We start from the raw sequence: 17,207 nt of genomic DNA, 5'->3' as shown, positions 1-17,207 counted from the left end.
TAAAATGAGCCTGCTCACAGGTTAACAGTCTGTTTAGTGATATTGAAGTAAGTCTAGATGGGAAGAAACGGTCCCAAAAGGTAGGACCCAAACTACATTTAAAAATTTCCTCCCTGTTTCAAGATTACTACAGTTAAGAGAGGAATTATCATGCACATGTGCTAGTTAGAGACTGGGAACAGTTATCGACTGATATGCCTACTTCTACATGATTAATTAGGTTCCTGGTAAAGGGAAGAAGCAAATTGCCAAGTAAGATAAGCTATTCTGCCTGTTGAGGGAGCTTGATTACAACCTTTGTAGGCCAGAAAACATCATCAGCACTCTGCTTTCTTCTCACAGTACTAAACCCTCCGCATTTAGCACATCTTAACTGTTTTCACTTAGCAGTAAACTCCTTTTCCAAGTGAAGCTTTTGCTGGCCTTTCATCTTTAGTTCTGCTGAGATACTGGGGCATAGACCTGCAACTCTTCTCCCAGTGTTGTATCTGGGTAGCTGTTGTGACTAATGGCTAAGAACAACATTATATTTTCTGCCACATGATGAATTTAGGGTAAAGAATAAAATGTATTTAAAAAGTAAACAGAAAATTCTAACTTGATTAAATTCAAGAAATTGTACACAAGAAACTAAAACTTGATATTTTACTTCAATTTACAAAAATTTCTTGTAACTCTTTTCTTGCCAACCATTCTCTGTATTTTCTAGACATGTTAACAGAAGTACTTAAAAATTAAAAGTCACAAACAGGGTAACAGAAATTAAGTCCATTACCTATTCAGTTAACAAAGGTTTTATCAGCAATGTAAATGTACAGTAATATAAACAAGATAAATTACTACTCTGCAAGACAGCAACTATGTAAAATTATGGACTGCTTCATCTAGATAAAGGACGAATCAGCTAAGATTTTAGATTCCAACAAAAAGTTCTCATGATGTAGTAAATTTAAATGCTCTGTCAGCCTTTTACAATGTTGGAAAAGAGAATTTGACAAGTTATATGAGCTGATGATCATGCATTTTCATGTCACTCTCAAAGCATTATAATTATGGGTTGGGGGGGGGAAATATCCTGCTGTTTTCCCTAGTTTGTATTCCAGAGAATGAGCTGATCTGATTGTCATGCCACCATCTGATCACTAGATCAGGCATGAAGCATGAAGGAGGAGCTGGTATCACATGATGACAAGGAGCTGCAGCTAGATCAGCTTAATTGTAATGCGAAACAGCACTTTCACAGGAACTTGGTGTGTTAGAGCTTTAAAGGTGCCTTAACAATAGTTCTATTCATAGCCTTTAAGGCTTTCATTGCAGTGCAGAGAACAGATTGTCAAACCCTACCCTTCATCTCAATTACAGCTAGGAATCAATCTTTAAGGTAAGAAGAGTATAACATATTGGCTCCTACATGCAGCCATCCTTTTCCTATCCACTCTTGCAGGTTCTGTAAAATCCAAACATAAGTTGAGCAGTTGAAATTCATCTTTGTTGATGATTCTGGGGGGCAAGCCCTGATTCTACTGCTGTCTGGTAGCTGGATTTAGAATAAGATTACCCATTTTCCCTGAAAATAGTAGGCTTGAATCAATGTGGGCTCAGCATAAGACATGTTAATATCCACGGTACTTCAGCCAAAAGCACATAAAATAACAGGACGGTTATACTGCAGCCTGTGAGAATGTTTTTATAGCGCAAGGCTCCCAGAAGATGCTGAATGCTCTGTGGTATCACAATGACATACTGGTACTTCAGGGGTTTAGGTCTGTTCAGACAGTGTTAGAAGACTACCTCAGGGAGTCACAGTTGGATTCTGCTATGAAATTACAATCTTACTAATTGTGTTCATGGTTCCTGTTAGAGAGAGGAAAAGTCAGCTTGCTACGTACTGGGGGAAGTGGCTGGAATGCAGTACTGGTGATAAGAGGCATAGGGCCCAAGAGTGAAGTTACAGGCAAGCAAAATACCACCATGTAAGTTCATTTAAATCATAACCTTACAAATGTACCCCACAAGGCAGGCTACCTATAGAATCCAAGAAGAAACACTGGAGGGACAGGGCAAAGTAAATCTAAGTCATGTTTGTGATACCTTTTATTAAAAGGACAAAAAACAAACAAAAAAGCAGAATGGATATTGGCACCCTGTTTGCATACAACAGCTCAGTCTTCGAACATTCATCTTGGTTGGGGACATTCATTCAAACCCACCTTTGACTGATTTGAAACAGGGACTTCAGAGCAGATCTCTCACTGCTCTGGAGAGAAACTGGGCTGAAAAACATATTCTCTAGTGGGTCTCTTTCATTTTGCCTAAACAAAGAAAAATCCCAGAACAAAGCAAACATTCCGTACCCCCCATCTCTGAGAAAGACAAAAAGACTTGCTCTTTATAAGCAGCAGACGCTCCAGAGACTCAAGATACTCCACAAAGAGTGGACAAGAGTCCTGTGGACGCTTAAATGCAACACAGATTGTGTCAACAGTATCTGCTCTTCACAAAAAAACCCAATGGCAGAAACTTCGACAAGATTAGGCAACAATCAACTAGGCATCTAATGAATGCCAGAGTTACTTTAGATCAAGTATGTACTTGGGCAGATAAGCCCATAGGTTACCCTGTGATTCTAGCCCCAGTTCTTTCTAAAAGTCAGTAAGAAGAAAAAATTCGAAGCACAAACTGCAGATACATAATCTATAATTAAAACCAAACCCACCACAAAAAAAAACCCAACTTTGGCCACACACTGAAACCATGTCTTGGTCATGGTCACAGCCCATTGTTTGGTTACAGACTCACGTGATTTTTCAGTGGACATCTGGGCTCTAAAAGAGCAAAAGAACATGCTGAACAGCTTATTTGGCTGTCGAAGAATCAGGACCACTAAAGTATGCTGGACAGCATTAAGAGTTTGATGCTGACTAATTGACATTACAACAGCCAAGGGAAACTGTCTTACAAAACCAGAGAACCTTGGTTGAAACTACTGAATTATTCTCAGACATCTTCAAAGCGTGTAAGGGAAGCAGCATATGGATCAGGCAGAATAAACAAAAATATGGGGAAAAAACCTGCCATTAAAGTTACAGCTCAGGGAGCTTCTAATGTCGGATGAAGAAGTTATACATATAACATTATTCCCCCCATACACAATCATAAAGAAACAATGGAAAGAAAATCTACTCCAGTGGATGCCTGCTCAGCTATTTAATTGTCAGAATACGCCACCAGTTTCCATTCAAGATTATATTATGCTACCAGTGGAGGATGACTTTGACATTAAACTACTTCATCTGACTTCCTTTAAGTGATTTATTTAAACACAGATATAATCTATTAAAAGTAGGCAACTAATTTTTTACTTATGTCGATGCCTCTAAGCAATACCATGTCAGGGAATAAATTTAATAGGTGATTAAAAGATAAGGCACTTGCACTTTTAAGGACAGTTGCAATTAAAAGCTCTCAACATTCATTAGCAGTATTTGAAAAATATCTATTTAGGACTACTTAAAAGCAAATGTAGCCCAGTTCGGGAAAAAACCCAACAATAAACCACACTAGAAAATTCCTCTCCCAAGTCCACTAATTTAATATCCTATAGCATCTCAGCTTTGCATCAGAATAAATATGGTTACTCAGCTATATAATTTGTTATATATTTACACACAACTTTGACACACATCATCAGCATACCATGAATGTATTTTCACTGTCATAGCAAAAATCAGTGCTTTTAAATATACACTCAAAGCACTGACTAGAGATATTTTACATACCAAATGTGCAATCACTGAGTCACTTTACCTCGTTTCTGCTGCCTAAAGAGAGCCATTTAAGCTCCCTTTATTGTCAATGTGAGTGAAAGCAAAAGTAAGCATATACCACCAGAGAGCAATTTAATCCATCCTAAAATGTACTTCCAATTCATGCAAGATGTTTCACCCTTCGCATGTATCTGGTTACTGAAGAGGAAGTCTAATGATTATCTTTGGTTAGCTAATTATCATGAAAGAGAAAATACGTTCTTTTAACCTCACTGAAGCTGAATATAGGTGAGATGAATCTTATCTTATGAGGGGGAAGTAACTCGGGAAATAACAATTTTAATACTAGGTTTGATTAAAAAATTAGTTAAAGTATGCCTTCTTTGGAAGGCAAATTTCAGCTTTGATCTTAAGATATTCATGATTTGGAATGAATGAAAATTAAGTTCTTGCCATCAGTTTTCATCTGATACATACAGTTTAAAGAAAAACAGTACAAGACTTTTTAATTTGCTGGCTTGAATAAGATGTCTCAGAAGAGAAATTACATTAGTTACATATACTACATTATGGTGCAAGTAACAATATGCAGAGTATTAAAAAGCAACAGAAAAAAAAGATGAGAAAGCTATCTTTATATTACCTTCTACTATATACAGAATTTTTTTTCCTGCAGAAAACAGAAAATACTCAAGTACAGTACCTAATCCGATTTTATACCCAGGTATCTCAAGGTCCTGAACTCTGCTACTACTTTCCTCAAGTTCTAATTTAGAAAACAACTGCAGTTCATAATTTCTGAATTCCAAATAAAATCCCAAATTCTCATCTCAGATCTAACTACAACATTCCTGAAACTGTGAGGGAAGATACACACACTGATACCAAGACAAAAATTGACCTCTGGGCTGTCAGAGATGAGTTTGTCTTTGAGAACTAGCCTATAGCTCCAGCAGGATATTAGGAAATATCTGTGTCACCACAATGAAATATTCCCCCGCTTCTTTTTGTATCATTACAGTTTTTCTGCTCACGTTGACAGATACTCCACTTATTTCATGTAATAGCCAAAGTTCATTTCTTCCTACACATAATTACTCCAAAATCCTCTAACTCCTGTTACCCTACTTCTGAACTCACACCGCTCCAAGCACATGTGTCAAACTACTTCTGTCAAGCAATACTCAACAAAGTGTCTGCAGGTTATCAGGTAGTTCCATTTGTGAAAACTGCAAACTCCTAGGCCTCATTTTAAAGGATCTGCTTTTGAGATATACAGTTTGACTCCTCTTTTCAATACTAGTCACTAGCTATTGGTCCAATCTGACATAATAGGTGTTTCCTCCTTATATTTTTCTTGTTTAACCATATTGCCTCTAAATCTGGAATAGTCCTATAGTACTCAGCATGCATTTCTGCCTAGAATCTATCTTTTTTATCTAGTCAGTAACTCTGCATTTCAGGTCTTCAAACCCTTTCAGCTGTAAGAACTGCACAAAACCTTTCAACTCATCTGAGGAGTTAATCACGTAGTCATATTTTTAATTAATTCCTCTATCTTTCCCCAGCGATACGTCCGTGATGGGTTTAGACTCTAATCTCTTGGAGGCATGGAACAATCCATTTCTTGCTGAACTAAACACACAGTGGTCCTGTGGTGCGTCACAGGGTAGCAAATACACACCACAAGCAGTGAAACATACACATTCTTCCCAGAAAGCTTCAACTTTTTCCCCAAAAATTTAGAAGCATAAAAAATTACCATATGTAATTTAAAACTGCAAAGGCATTCTTATCTCTTCTGTTTAAATATACGTAATAAAGCCAATTTGTATTACTAAATCTGAATAACACAAATCAGCATGTTTTAATCAAACATTTACTTACAAGCACATATACAACTGAAGCAGCATTAAACATTACCTTTAATTTTAATTTGGTTTCTTCTGAAATTTAAATTTAATATTGATTTACTTTCAACCTTTTCAACATTCGTCTTATATAACCAAGTTACATTTCCTGCACACAAATATAAAACCAAATGTATCTAAAATATAAGGCAAATCAAATGAAAAAAAGTCTTATAAAGCATTATAATGGCCCATTTGAGAACTGAAATAGCAAGAATGTTGGTGAAACTGGACTTAATTGCAGATAAAGGCAAGAATCAACATAGTATCAGTCAGGATAATGCAGACATGAAGTATGGAGAAATTTCATTGCTCTCATTTTTTGAGATGAAATTTAAGACAGTACTCACCAATTCTTTCCTAAGTTGAATAAAAAACTGTTTGCACTTAAAAGAAATTTTTACAATCTTCAACCTAAATAAAAAATAAAATCACAGTATTTAAACACTTAGTATACTAAATCATGAACAGATTTCATTTAATTTCTATGAAATTTCCATACTCAAAAAATATCAAAGCTTATAAAATAGCTTGTATACTTTGAAATTTATGGCAATATATTTAAGTTATCTATCAAATTCACTTATTTCCATGCTAAAGCTGAGGCATTTGCTAATTTAAGTATCTTTTCCCAGTTCCAAAGTCCAAAGAACTATTCTATCCCCAGGTCATTCCAACCAGATGTTCTCTTTTCTGAGACCACTTTGATTATCCCTTAGAATAAGAAAAAAAACCTTTGAGCTTCACCTGATGCCTGAAAGACATTGTTTCTCTATGTTCTTACACGTCTTTAAATATAACCAGAACTTGTTTTAGTAAAATAGCCAAGAGATAAGTAGTAAAATAGACAAGAGATAAGAAATTGTGATCTTGGTATTTATAAAGTTAAAAAACAAAACAAAAAACCCATCACACTATGAGGAGGAAAAAAACATTTAAAATATCACAACAGGGGAAAAAAAAAAATCAGCCTACAGATCTTTTCGTCTTTCAGGTTATCTATAAACATACGAGATGCTGACAGTAATTCCAGACAATTTTGGATGGTCACTGCATGCTAGTTACGCTACACAGGAAAATAAGGCCAAATTTCCATCACAATCTGATTATATACTTTTTCAAAGAAATGCAATATTAGAATAGTGCACATCCTTTATTAAATATACAGGAGTATTATTTTGGTCAAGAATAAAAGCAAGGTAACAACTGTAACATGAAAAAACATTGTAACTTCTGTGACTTTGAAAAGGAACAACTGATATGATACGGCAAAATGTAGAGCACTAATTTCAAATGCTATCTCACTCAAAGGAGCTTTCGCTGACAATTGTTATGAAATTCAAAGCAAAAGAGAAGCTGGATCACACAGTTAACTTGCAGGAAATTACACAGCAAACTCTTCAGGGGTTACAATCACCCTTTTACACAGTGGGTTTATACAGAGCACTCTTACTAACCTGAATTGTCATCTCTGACAGTCCCTGTACTTCAAGTTATTATATTGGCTTGGTAAAGCCACAAAAGAAAGAAAAAAAACCCCAAACAAACAAAAAAAACCCCACATCAGTGAAAACAGTGCTACAATTTTTGAGATAAACTTATTAATGAAGAATATACAGGGACCTCAATAGTGACTGGAATTCTTACATGCATATTGATCACCTTGTCGAATAAAAAACCCTCTAGACTAGGAAGGATGAGAAACAAAACATTACCAGATACCTAAGTTGGGTATCTATATATAGAAATTATCTTCTTAACTAAATCAGAGACATTTTTCTCCAGAGGATTTTTCAGAGCAGGAACCTAACATGGGTATCCTAATTTGTTGAGAGAGTTTCTATTTCCAGTAACAGAAAGGGAATCTGTGAATATTAGCCTTTAAACTATGCTCCATTTCTTTTTTCTTTCCTAGCTTTGCCATTAGATTAAAAAAAAAAATTAAAAATGCAGCAGCTATAATTTTGTCCATTTTTTTTCCTTCAATTCTTAACAAATTGTTGCTCTTGAAGTTAGTTTCTCCAGGATTAGAAGCCATGAGAGGGCTACAGCTTATTTACTGAAATCAAATTATTTCATTGGCAATGCAGCAATTTTCTTAGCACTTCCTTTAACAAACAATTACTTAAGAATAATTAGGGATGGGTCCTAAATTTGCTGGATGGGATAGACACTAGTGATTATAGCAATCTGACTGTGGAAAAAACTGAAAAAAGTTTTATTAGACTATTTAGACTGCAGCTAAGCAGAAGTATGTTGTGGTTAATTTTCTAAAATTTTGGGGTACAGGGCAATTAAAAGAACATTTTAATATATACCTTTTCTAAAAACTGAACTGCATACACTCTACAACATATCAGATTTGCTTAGCATGTCAATAGAAAACCTGAAAATAAATCAAAATTATTTCATTTATGAAAACATTCTACTACCTTTTACTCTCGTTTCCCCCCCTCTTCCGTTAAAGAAACCACTGCTGTTGGTGATTTACAGAGTCATGGAGAATGATAAGGATGAAAGCTACACACATGGATTTTTAATCTCACCCCATAATTGAGGCAGAGTGAAGTCAGCTGCCTTTTAAGCCTGAAACCATTTGGAACAGACTCAAAACTGTAACAATAGCCAATAAGGTCTAACTCAACCCATAAGAATCGCCGTTCAAGTACAAAGAAATGATTCAAAGCTGAATCTCAGCTATTTTCAAAAAATACAGCAGATAAGAGAGAGTTCATATGCACTGTTAATACCCTGCTAGTCACTGAATAAGAATATCTGTACTCGGCCAAAACAAAAGGCATGTCTGTCTATGTTCTCCTTCTGTCGGCAATGGTGCATATCCAAGGAAAAGGGTAAGACAGGCATCAGTAATATTTTCCTGGTATGATTTTCTAGTCTGCAGTCATCTCAGGTATCCTAAATCCTTTTAAATGAAGAGATATTTAAAAGTCCTAGTCTAAAGTGAGGACTATACTCAAACATGTGGAAGAGTCTCATGATATCAAGCCCTGGTTCTCACTAAGGACTTCACCATGCCTATCTTTGCCAGAAAGGTGATAAGCCAGAATAAGCAATCCAGCAAATTTCTCGATCAAGACTTCTTTGACACAGGTTCTGGACCTGTCACAGCTAGGGAACACATTCTTGGTAGCACAACTCACAAACAAGGAAGGACTGTCCATATTTAGTAGTCAAATACAAACTTGGCTCCAGCAGCTGCAAGATGATGAAGCTAAAGATCCTGAGGGATGTGAGGAGGGATGCAGCAGATTAAACAACACTGGAGTTCACGAGGAGAAACTCCAGCTTGCTCAGGTAAGCAAAATCCCTTGGAAGCTGTCTTTTGAGGCACAGAAACTGAGAAGTGGCCAATCTTAAAAGACAATCTTCTAAATCCAGAACAATGCTGATATGCTAGAAAACATGCAAGCATGGGTAGGGGCCAACTTGGATGAACCTGGAACTACTGACTGAGCTCAAACACAAAAGGAAGCATACAGAACCTGGAAGCAGGATCAGATGACCATGGAGGAACACAGAAGTACTACCTAGGTATTCAAGGATAAAACTAGGAAAGCCAAAGTGCAACTGCAGTTGCAACTGGCAATGGATGCAAAAGGCAACAAAGCTTTCCAGGGGTACATCGACCACAAAAGAGAGGCAAAGCACAGCGTGTCTCCACTGCTGAACAAGTGATCTAGTAAAAAAGGAAAGGCTAAGGTACTCCACACTCTTCTCCTTTGGTCTTCAAGGGCAAGATCTCCTCCCTGGATTCCCAGGTTTCTGTGCCTGGTAGCACAGTTTGGGAAGAGAGGAATTACTTACAATACAGGAAGATCAAGTTAGGACACACTGGATAAAAGACAGTCTCCTTTGTTTTGCCTTATTCCTGCCTTGTCTCCCTCCTGTTTCATTTTTCCCCATGATCATAAGATTCATTATATGCAATGTAGATATAACATCAAATTAAGAGGCAGAGGACAAAGACATTTTGCTTGATTCTTCTCTGAGCAATTGTTAAACCTTTATTTCTTCCCACATAAATGCATGTCTCTCCTCTCACTTGTCTCATAAGTCAGCTCAGGAGTACTGAAAAAGGAATATCTAAACATTCACTGTAGCCATAAAGCTGTGGGAAGACATTACACAGCTCCAGTTGCACAGGAGCAAGAATAAGGGGAAGCAAGAAGAAAAAGTATCAGTACAGGTGTCACTGGAGCAGCTGCATGACTATGGATAAAAAGGAAAGGTAACAGGTCCACTGTTGAGCTATATTGTGAGAACTGACATTTCAGATCCTTACTCATAGCAAAAGAAAGCCTATAATAGGAAAAAATGGGTGTGTGTGGGTGTGTGTGCTGGTTCTATTTTATTTTATTTTTTAAAGACCAGTTATGTTGGTACAAGAGTCTTCACAGGAAGAAATTAATATCCCTGATGTCAGCTGATATAGTTGAATACAAAGAGAACTGTTTAGGTAATTACACACACACAAAAACCACACTAAGAATTTAGATCAGCATCCCTGGCATGCAAACAATATGAAGCAGGGCTCACAGAAACCTCTAGCTTCCAGTAGGGACATGCAGCTTAATTATTACTTACATTGCACGTACTCAATAATTTACCAGTGTGTTTTATAGAACCTATTTCTACTATTACTGTTTTCCCAAAAATAACAGTAGTAAAAGCAGCCTGAATTAAAACCTTTCTCATTACTACAGCATTGCATTTATAAAGCAGCCTTAACCCAGGAATGGCTCTAACACTTCAAAACTCTCACCAGATGAAGGATATCTTTCTTAAAATGTGTCATTACTATAAAGGCAGGTCTGACTGACTGGTACAGTAGTTCCAGACTTATTGCTGCAAGATCCAGTTTTAATTTACCCAACTAACCATGGAGACTGAAAATTTACATGCTTCATAATTGCCTCAGGCTTACTTTTCTTTGAAGGCCTACAGGCAAAACGTTTACCGTGGTCAGCTGTATCTGGCTGTGGATAACACCTATTTCATAGCTTTGTCTTGTTCTTTGTCTCCAAAAATCTACTAAAATTTGACCATTTATACTGTTTCTCAACATGGTAAACCAGAGAATATGTAACATCCTACAACAAAACTTGAGACTAAGAAAGAAAGAAAGACTTAGCACAGAAAACCAGAATGTCTCAGAAATTCACTGGGTTGCAGGATAGATCAAGACTGTGATTAACACCTTGAATCTCTGGAAGCGAACTTACTAAGTGAAAACAGGTCGCTGATTATAGGCAATGGATCTTACCCTATGCTAACAAAAAACCAACAAAAATCTAAAGATTTCAACTGCCATTATCAGTTTGAATTCAGAGAAAAGTTTTTCCAGTTTCAACTGTGGTAATCAATTTAATCTGTTTATATGAAGACAACAGACCAGCTAAAAACTTCAGGGAAGTCCAGCGCTGCATTGCCCAAGCACACACATCAGTAGCAAATGAAAATGCAAAATCAGTGGAAAATGAAAATGCAAAACTTTTCATCATTTTTCTAGAATGAACAGCTTTTGTGCCTGGTAAACTAATGTCTATTATGATAATTTTATATGGCTGACTTCGCCCACTCAGAATGCTGTTATAGCATACTCAATGACATATGTAATAAGTAAGGCTGTCAAAATGGATTCCAAGCAGGCAAAGGAAATGAAGGGAAAGTTACTTCTGAGGGAACTAAAAAAAGCATCGGAGAAGGTGACATAATTTCTGTAGAGAACTACAGAAGTTATAGTGCAGAACAGGATTTCTCTTACATCCTTCCCCTTGTTATACGAATAAATAAGAACAGGATCCCAACTTAAGATTGATAACTAGAGTAACATATTTAATGAGGATAACTCCACGTTTACACAACAGCTTTAAAAATTATTTTAGTTAAGAGAAATCAATGACAGCATTTTCCACAATAAATGCACTTTTTCATCCTTATCATGAAAATGGTTATCTATGGATGAAGAGATGACATTCTGAATGTTCCACCTCAGTTATCTTCAAGTGCCATACCCATATTAAATTTAACACAGTGCAATTATATTAATATTTTTAAGTTCAGTTGTCTCTTTAAAGACTGCAAACTAGACCATAACACTGGCGATGGCTATATAGTTAACGGAAGATAAAGTATGCTCACACACTCCTGAAAAAACGTACTGAAGTTCATTGTAGTTTGCACCACAATCATTTAACAGCACAGCATGCAGAACAGGACAAAACACCATCATAAAATTACCCATAGCACAGTATGAGGTAAATAATTTCAACTTGATATGCTATAACTAAGTTTTGGTCTTTTTTAAAGCATGTGACACTCACAGTGGTAAAAATATGTTTTGAAATACCAAACAAAAACACTAGCTTAAACAGCTGTCCTTACCACTGAAAGGTGTTAATTCGTACTCTGTTCTTAAAAATTAGTATTCCACCTGACATCACTCCAATCATTATTTCATTGTTACTCTGATCCTTTAAAAGAAAAGAGAAAATTACTTGAAGAACAATATAAATATCTTTGAAACCTCATATATATTCATTCTCATCTCTCTCTAAATACACAAATACCATAGTAAAACAGATCTCAATTAACATGGAAAGAAATGTGTTTTAATAAGGCAAGTAAGAATTATTCATTCCCATTTAGGACAAGCCCAAATGTTTGCTCTCAGTTCTTTATAAGCTACCACAGAATTTTAATTTCTTAAGTTAGATCTTCTGTCTTCCACCAACTTTGAAGAAATACACAATATAGAGTATTTTAGCAGTTTATTACGAATAACAGCACTAATAAACTGGCTTTACGTTTGCTACACTAAAAGCGACCAGCAACTTAAATTCCTACCTGAAAGGAAATTGCAATCTCAGAACACAGAGAGGAGAGATTCTAAAACAAACAATATTGTAAGCATATTTAAATAGCAATTTTTCCTGAAATATCTTTGCACTCTAATCGAACACCTGCTATAGATCTCTCAATGTCTGTGCAACAAATGCAGGATACAGAGAGCAGTGAAGTGGGGTACATTTCAAATTCAATTGCAAGTTTCTATAACTTTAGGGAGTAGAACAAGAATATTTAAAAACAGAGATGTCTTAGTTACTAAAAATAATTATATTCAGAGTTTTTGCAGAAATGGTAGCACCGTATTGACAGGTTAAAATCATTTGAGTCAAGACCTTGAGCTACTGCTTTACCAGATAAAACTGACATTATATCAAGTTATACATTAAGAGTTCATATTATATAATGGTCATGATTTATAATTTGGTTCTAACTGGAACCAACTTAAATATGTTTCAAAGCTGACAGATCCTTAAATATCAAAAGCACATTCAACAAGTACATTTTTTTAATTCACCAGTAGCCAGCTGAACTGGCATTCAGGTCAACAAGGCTAAACCTGAATACATGTATAACTAAGCCCAAATTTAAGCACAGAAACACCCTCACTAGAGTGAAATAGTGGCTACTGAAATTAGTAAATCACACTTAGGCACCTAATAAGATAATACTATTTACATTTTTTCCTCTTGTAAGCAGCAGCCAGGAAGGCTCAATAAAAATAAATATTTTTTTTTCCATAAATCTCAGAGGAATCCATTTTTACATTACCATCCTAGTTCATCCAAACTTACCCTTGCATAGTGCAATTCAACTCCATAGAGTTCTAAGGTACGTGCTGTATTGAGATAATTGAACTCTGCTTCTGCAGGAGACAACCCTCTGAAAGACAGACACTAAATCAGAAATATTCTAACATAACCCCCCCACCATCAGGCTCCCTAGTGAGCTCAAACAGAAAATCTGCATTTGTTTTAATACTTCTATCCCCACCCTGAAATGTTAATTTCCTTTCTCACCATAAACAGACTATAACCCAAAAATTTTAACAGAAAAAAACTTGTGCTTCCACATAGAAAAAGTCTTGACAAAAGTCCACAACACAGCTTGTGAACACACACATTTTATTTCTAATACACTGTATCATTTAAATGTCTGTGGAGCTCTAGAATCTGGAAATTACTTTTGCAGCCCTGTATTTTGTATTGATAACAGCAATTTGTCTCCAAGGCTCACCCTTAGTTTAAATTACCATCAACTCACTTTAATTTCTTTACCCCATCTAACAGAATTTGCTAAGCCATTGACTGAAATTTAACATTCAGTAGTTTCTAAAGCCAACAACATGCTCCAATTAAGAAAATGTTTTTGTAAACATAGCTTACATTTTGTTAAATTTAACTGTACAAAAAGCACTTAAGTTCTAAAATACCAAGGAACCATCACTGAAAAAGTACCACAATATCACACACTGAAAAAAAAAAAAAATATTTTCCATTGCTTCATCGCCTTTTCCTCTTTAGTAAAAGGTCACAGACTTGCACACAGGAAAGAGCAGATACTGAAGGAAAGGACTTTGTTACTTCTAAAATAACTCTTGTTTACTGGTGAGAACACCATGAAAACAAAGCCTTTATGCACAGAGCATTCTCAAAGACTGAAAAAAACTCTTAAAGAAATTATATCCTGCTAAGTTAATATCCCGTGTAATACACACAAATACTGTTTTCAGTGTACCTTTAACATGTTCATTTTTTCACTTATTTTCCCTGTCATTCTGTCATAGATATTTTATCTGTACAGAGTATCAATGGTACTTATTATACAGACAATCTAAAAAAACCAAATCACATTAAACGTACTCTTAAAAAAAACCACAACAAAAAACCCCCAGAAATCTGTAAGACAAAATACTCATTTTTTTAGATAATAGCACAGCACCAGCAGTCAGGATTTGACAAAGTCAGTCAATATTTTCTGCTGTAAATCCTTACATGTGCTGCTGATGTAATTTTGCTATTTCTTTTTCAAAGTCTTGAGGCTGGCTAGGGATGAAAGAATAGTCTGAGAGGTAGCCTGGCAAGTTTTCTGAATGGTTGTAGTCTCCCAGCTCGGCTAAAATATTAAAAAGAGAGGTTATTGTTTATCACTGATGTACTTGGCATTGTGCAATGCTCCCAAATTCATAAGAAACTGCTCCCACATACTTTATGATCTACAGCAAAAATAGAGAAGACATTTGAACTCCCCTTTTCCCTTTAGAATAAACAGTCACATTCTCTGTGAATACCGCGGAGATAATTTAAAGAGAACTTTGAGCAGGTACTTATGAAGGAAGTTTATAAAGTGTTTAAGTTTTAATACACAAATTAATTCATAAACACTGTCATAAAGGCTAGTACTAAATAATATACTTCAAGATATTTGATTTCTTCATCTTTGCTTGCTTTCATGTGATTACACTATATATATTTTTAACACTACAACTGCTATTTCTTCATTAAGATCTGCAAAACCCACCAACTCATTCTGTACGAAGTTCTATTCAGAAGCATTAGAAAAATATTTTTTTGCACATTCAATTGCATGTATGGAAAAAGAGTACCCATACATACACCTACATTGAAAGTACTTTACTTGAAACTACTAAAAAGTGCATTTACATAATTTCTAACACTTTCTTACAATTTTAAGAAATAAGTTAAAATCACATTTATTGTCAGAATAAAAAAAAAAGAACATACGAAACCCAACATTTGTTAAAAAGACAGGCTTTGAGGTTTTCTAACTATAATCCAAAAAAATTCAGCTTTAAATAGCTGCAATCCATGTAACAGATCTGCAGTGACCGGTAAGTAACATAACACGTGAAAACTGGAAAGTTCACAGCAACACAGTATGACGTGGGGTCTTGGGCAGGCCTACTGACACTTTTATGGGGCACAGAAGAACTGACAAGGAGGATGAAGCACTCGCAGAGCAGGAGGATAAACAAGGAACAGGAAGGTAGGAAAGAAGTCTAGGGCACTTGCATCACCAGAAACAGATCCTATTTTAAATAATTTAAAAATTGGAAAATGGGACCAGGTTTCATAACAGAGTGCATGCCTTGCTAAAATCCACTAGAGAGAATACAGTATTGTGAGATCTACATCTGCTATTTACCTATATTTATAAAGAATCCCAAGAACTAAACCCAGAGAGAGCTTGGTAACAGACATGCACAGAAAATCATTAGACAGAGGTCTGCGCACTGAAGAACGTAAGGGCAGCGGGATCTCATACAGAAATGTAAGTACAATGCACTATGCACTATCAAATACTTCATCTCTTCTAAGGCAAATCCCTAAGGTATGACAGCACATGCAGCATGTATCTATTTCCAAGTAGCTGGAGTGTTTGGGAGTTTTAAGAGAAATTGCTCTATTGATTGATCTGGAAAAGGTGACCACTTATCAAAACTATGCATAAAACATTACATTAACATTACAATACTTTCCCCTGAAAAGATTAACTTGAGCACTATTTCTCTGATACATACAAAGTATACATAGTACTAAATGTAGATATAAGTATCTTTAATAGCAGAAAAACACGAGTGTAGATGGATATATCATGATTGCTTACAAAACTGAATTTCTGACAATCACAAATTTCAAGTACTAAATGCTGTTGCTTGTTGTGGTTTGGTTTTGTTTTTTTTTTCTCCAGTGAACAATTTCAAATTTATGAAGGAAAATAGGGAGAGAGCAAGAGGACGCAATCTCAGTCTTCAGGACTTACCTACTCACTGAATAGCTAAAATTGGTAACATGGGTATTGAACTTTTTGGCCAGATATGACCAGAATTCCCTTTTCCACACCTATTTGGAGGTTCACTGTATAGTATGTTAAAAATGTTTAAGTGTCTTAGCACCATTCTCAAGAAAAAACCCCATCCCATGCTTCAAGAATACAGAGAAATAAGAGGGATGTTTTGGGTTTTTTTTAACTGCATGTGTTTAAAGAAGGAGAGTAGAGTGTTACTAGTTTTTTTTTCCATATCTAATTCAGCAAAACATGCTGGGGGAGAAAAAACAACCAGCCATATTTCCTTAATCATAAGAAAAGTAGCATCATGTCCAGAAACATGACAATGTAATGCCATACAAACTACATTCTTTAGAAACTAATCAATACTACTTTTTAGCTATTACAGTACTAAAATGTACATGAATACTAATTATACTTACATTGAACAGCATAGGAAGCCAGAAGAGCAGCAGTATTATAAGGACAGGGCAATCTGGTTTGGTTTTAAAATGAGAAACAAATAAAATTACATATTTCATATGAAATTTGGTTATTTTGAAAAGTTTAATCTTTCATTGTCTATGAACAACTTGGATAGATAATTATTACGAACACTTCTACTTGCACGAACAGTAATGTATTTTAAATATATTTTTATTTTTGCAGGTAGTATCCCTCACCATTAACTTTTTCTTACCAAAATTGCATTTAATGTTTAGCACAACAAAAACGTCTTACCTTCCAGTAAGAATGTCCTGCTTAATTTGCAAAAAATACTGGTACCTTATTTTAAAAACAAAACAAAAAAATACTGTAATTAAAATTATTTAATAATTTTTCATCAAATTAATGCATTTTGCTTTCTGTAAGT

At 35.4% G+C, this 17,207-nt stretch overlaps 1 protein-coding gene across 3 annotated transcripts in view; it reads right to left on the bottom strand.

Moving 5' to 3' along the window:
- The window catches only part of PTPN4 (protein tyrosine phosphatase non-receptor type 4), a 118,293-nt gene that overhangs the window by 43,252 nt on the left and 57,834 nt on the right, over nt 1-17,207 (bottom strand). For 2 of the 3 annotated variants that reach the window (XR_012836157.1, XM_075757007.1), the window contains exons 6-12: nt 17,075-17,119; nt 16,777-16,829; nt 14,539-14,659; nt 13,339-13,426; nt 12,545-12,586; nt 12,083-12,171; nt 6,028-6,091 (exon numbers count right to left, since the gene is read on the bottom strand). Coding sequence is in view for 2 of the 3 variants with exons in the window: in XM_075757007.1 (XP_075613122.1) it covers nt 6,028-6,091; nt 12,083-12,171; nt 12,545-12,586; nt 13,339-13,426; nt 14,539-14,659; nt 16,777-16,829; nt 17,075-17,119 (502 nt within the window). In the remaining variant the exon portion in view is untranslated. The remainder of the gene's footprint in view (nt 1-6,027; nt 6,092-12,082; nt 12,172-12,544; nt 12,587-13,338; nt 13,427-14,538; nt 14,660-16,776; nt 16,830-17,074; nt 17,120-17,207) is intronic. The other variant, XM_075757008.1, reaches the window with a different exon arrangement.

This window comes from Balearica regulorum, chromosome 6, assembly GCF_011004875.1.
Source record: "Balearica regulorum gibbericeps isolate bBalReg1 chromosome 6, bBalReg1.pri, whole genome shotgun sequence".
Classification (NCBI taxonomy): Eukaryota; Metazoa; Chordata; class Aves; order Gruiformes; family Gruidae; genus Balearica; species Balearica regulorum.
This window is presented reverse-complemented; position numbering and strand designations above follow the sequence as displayed.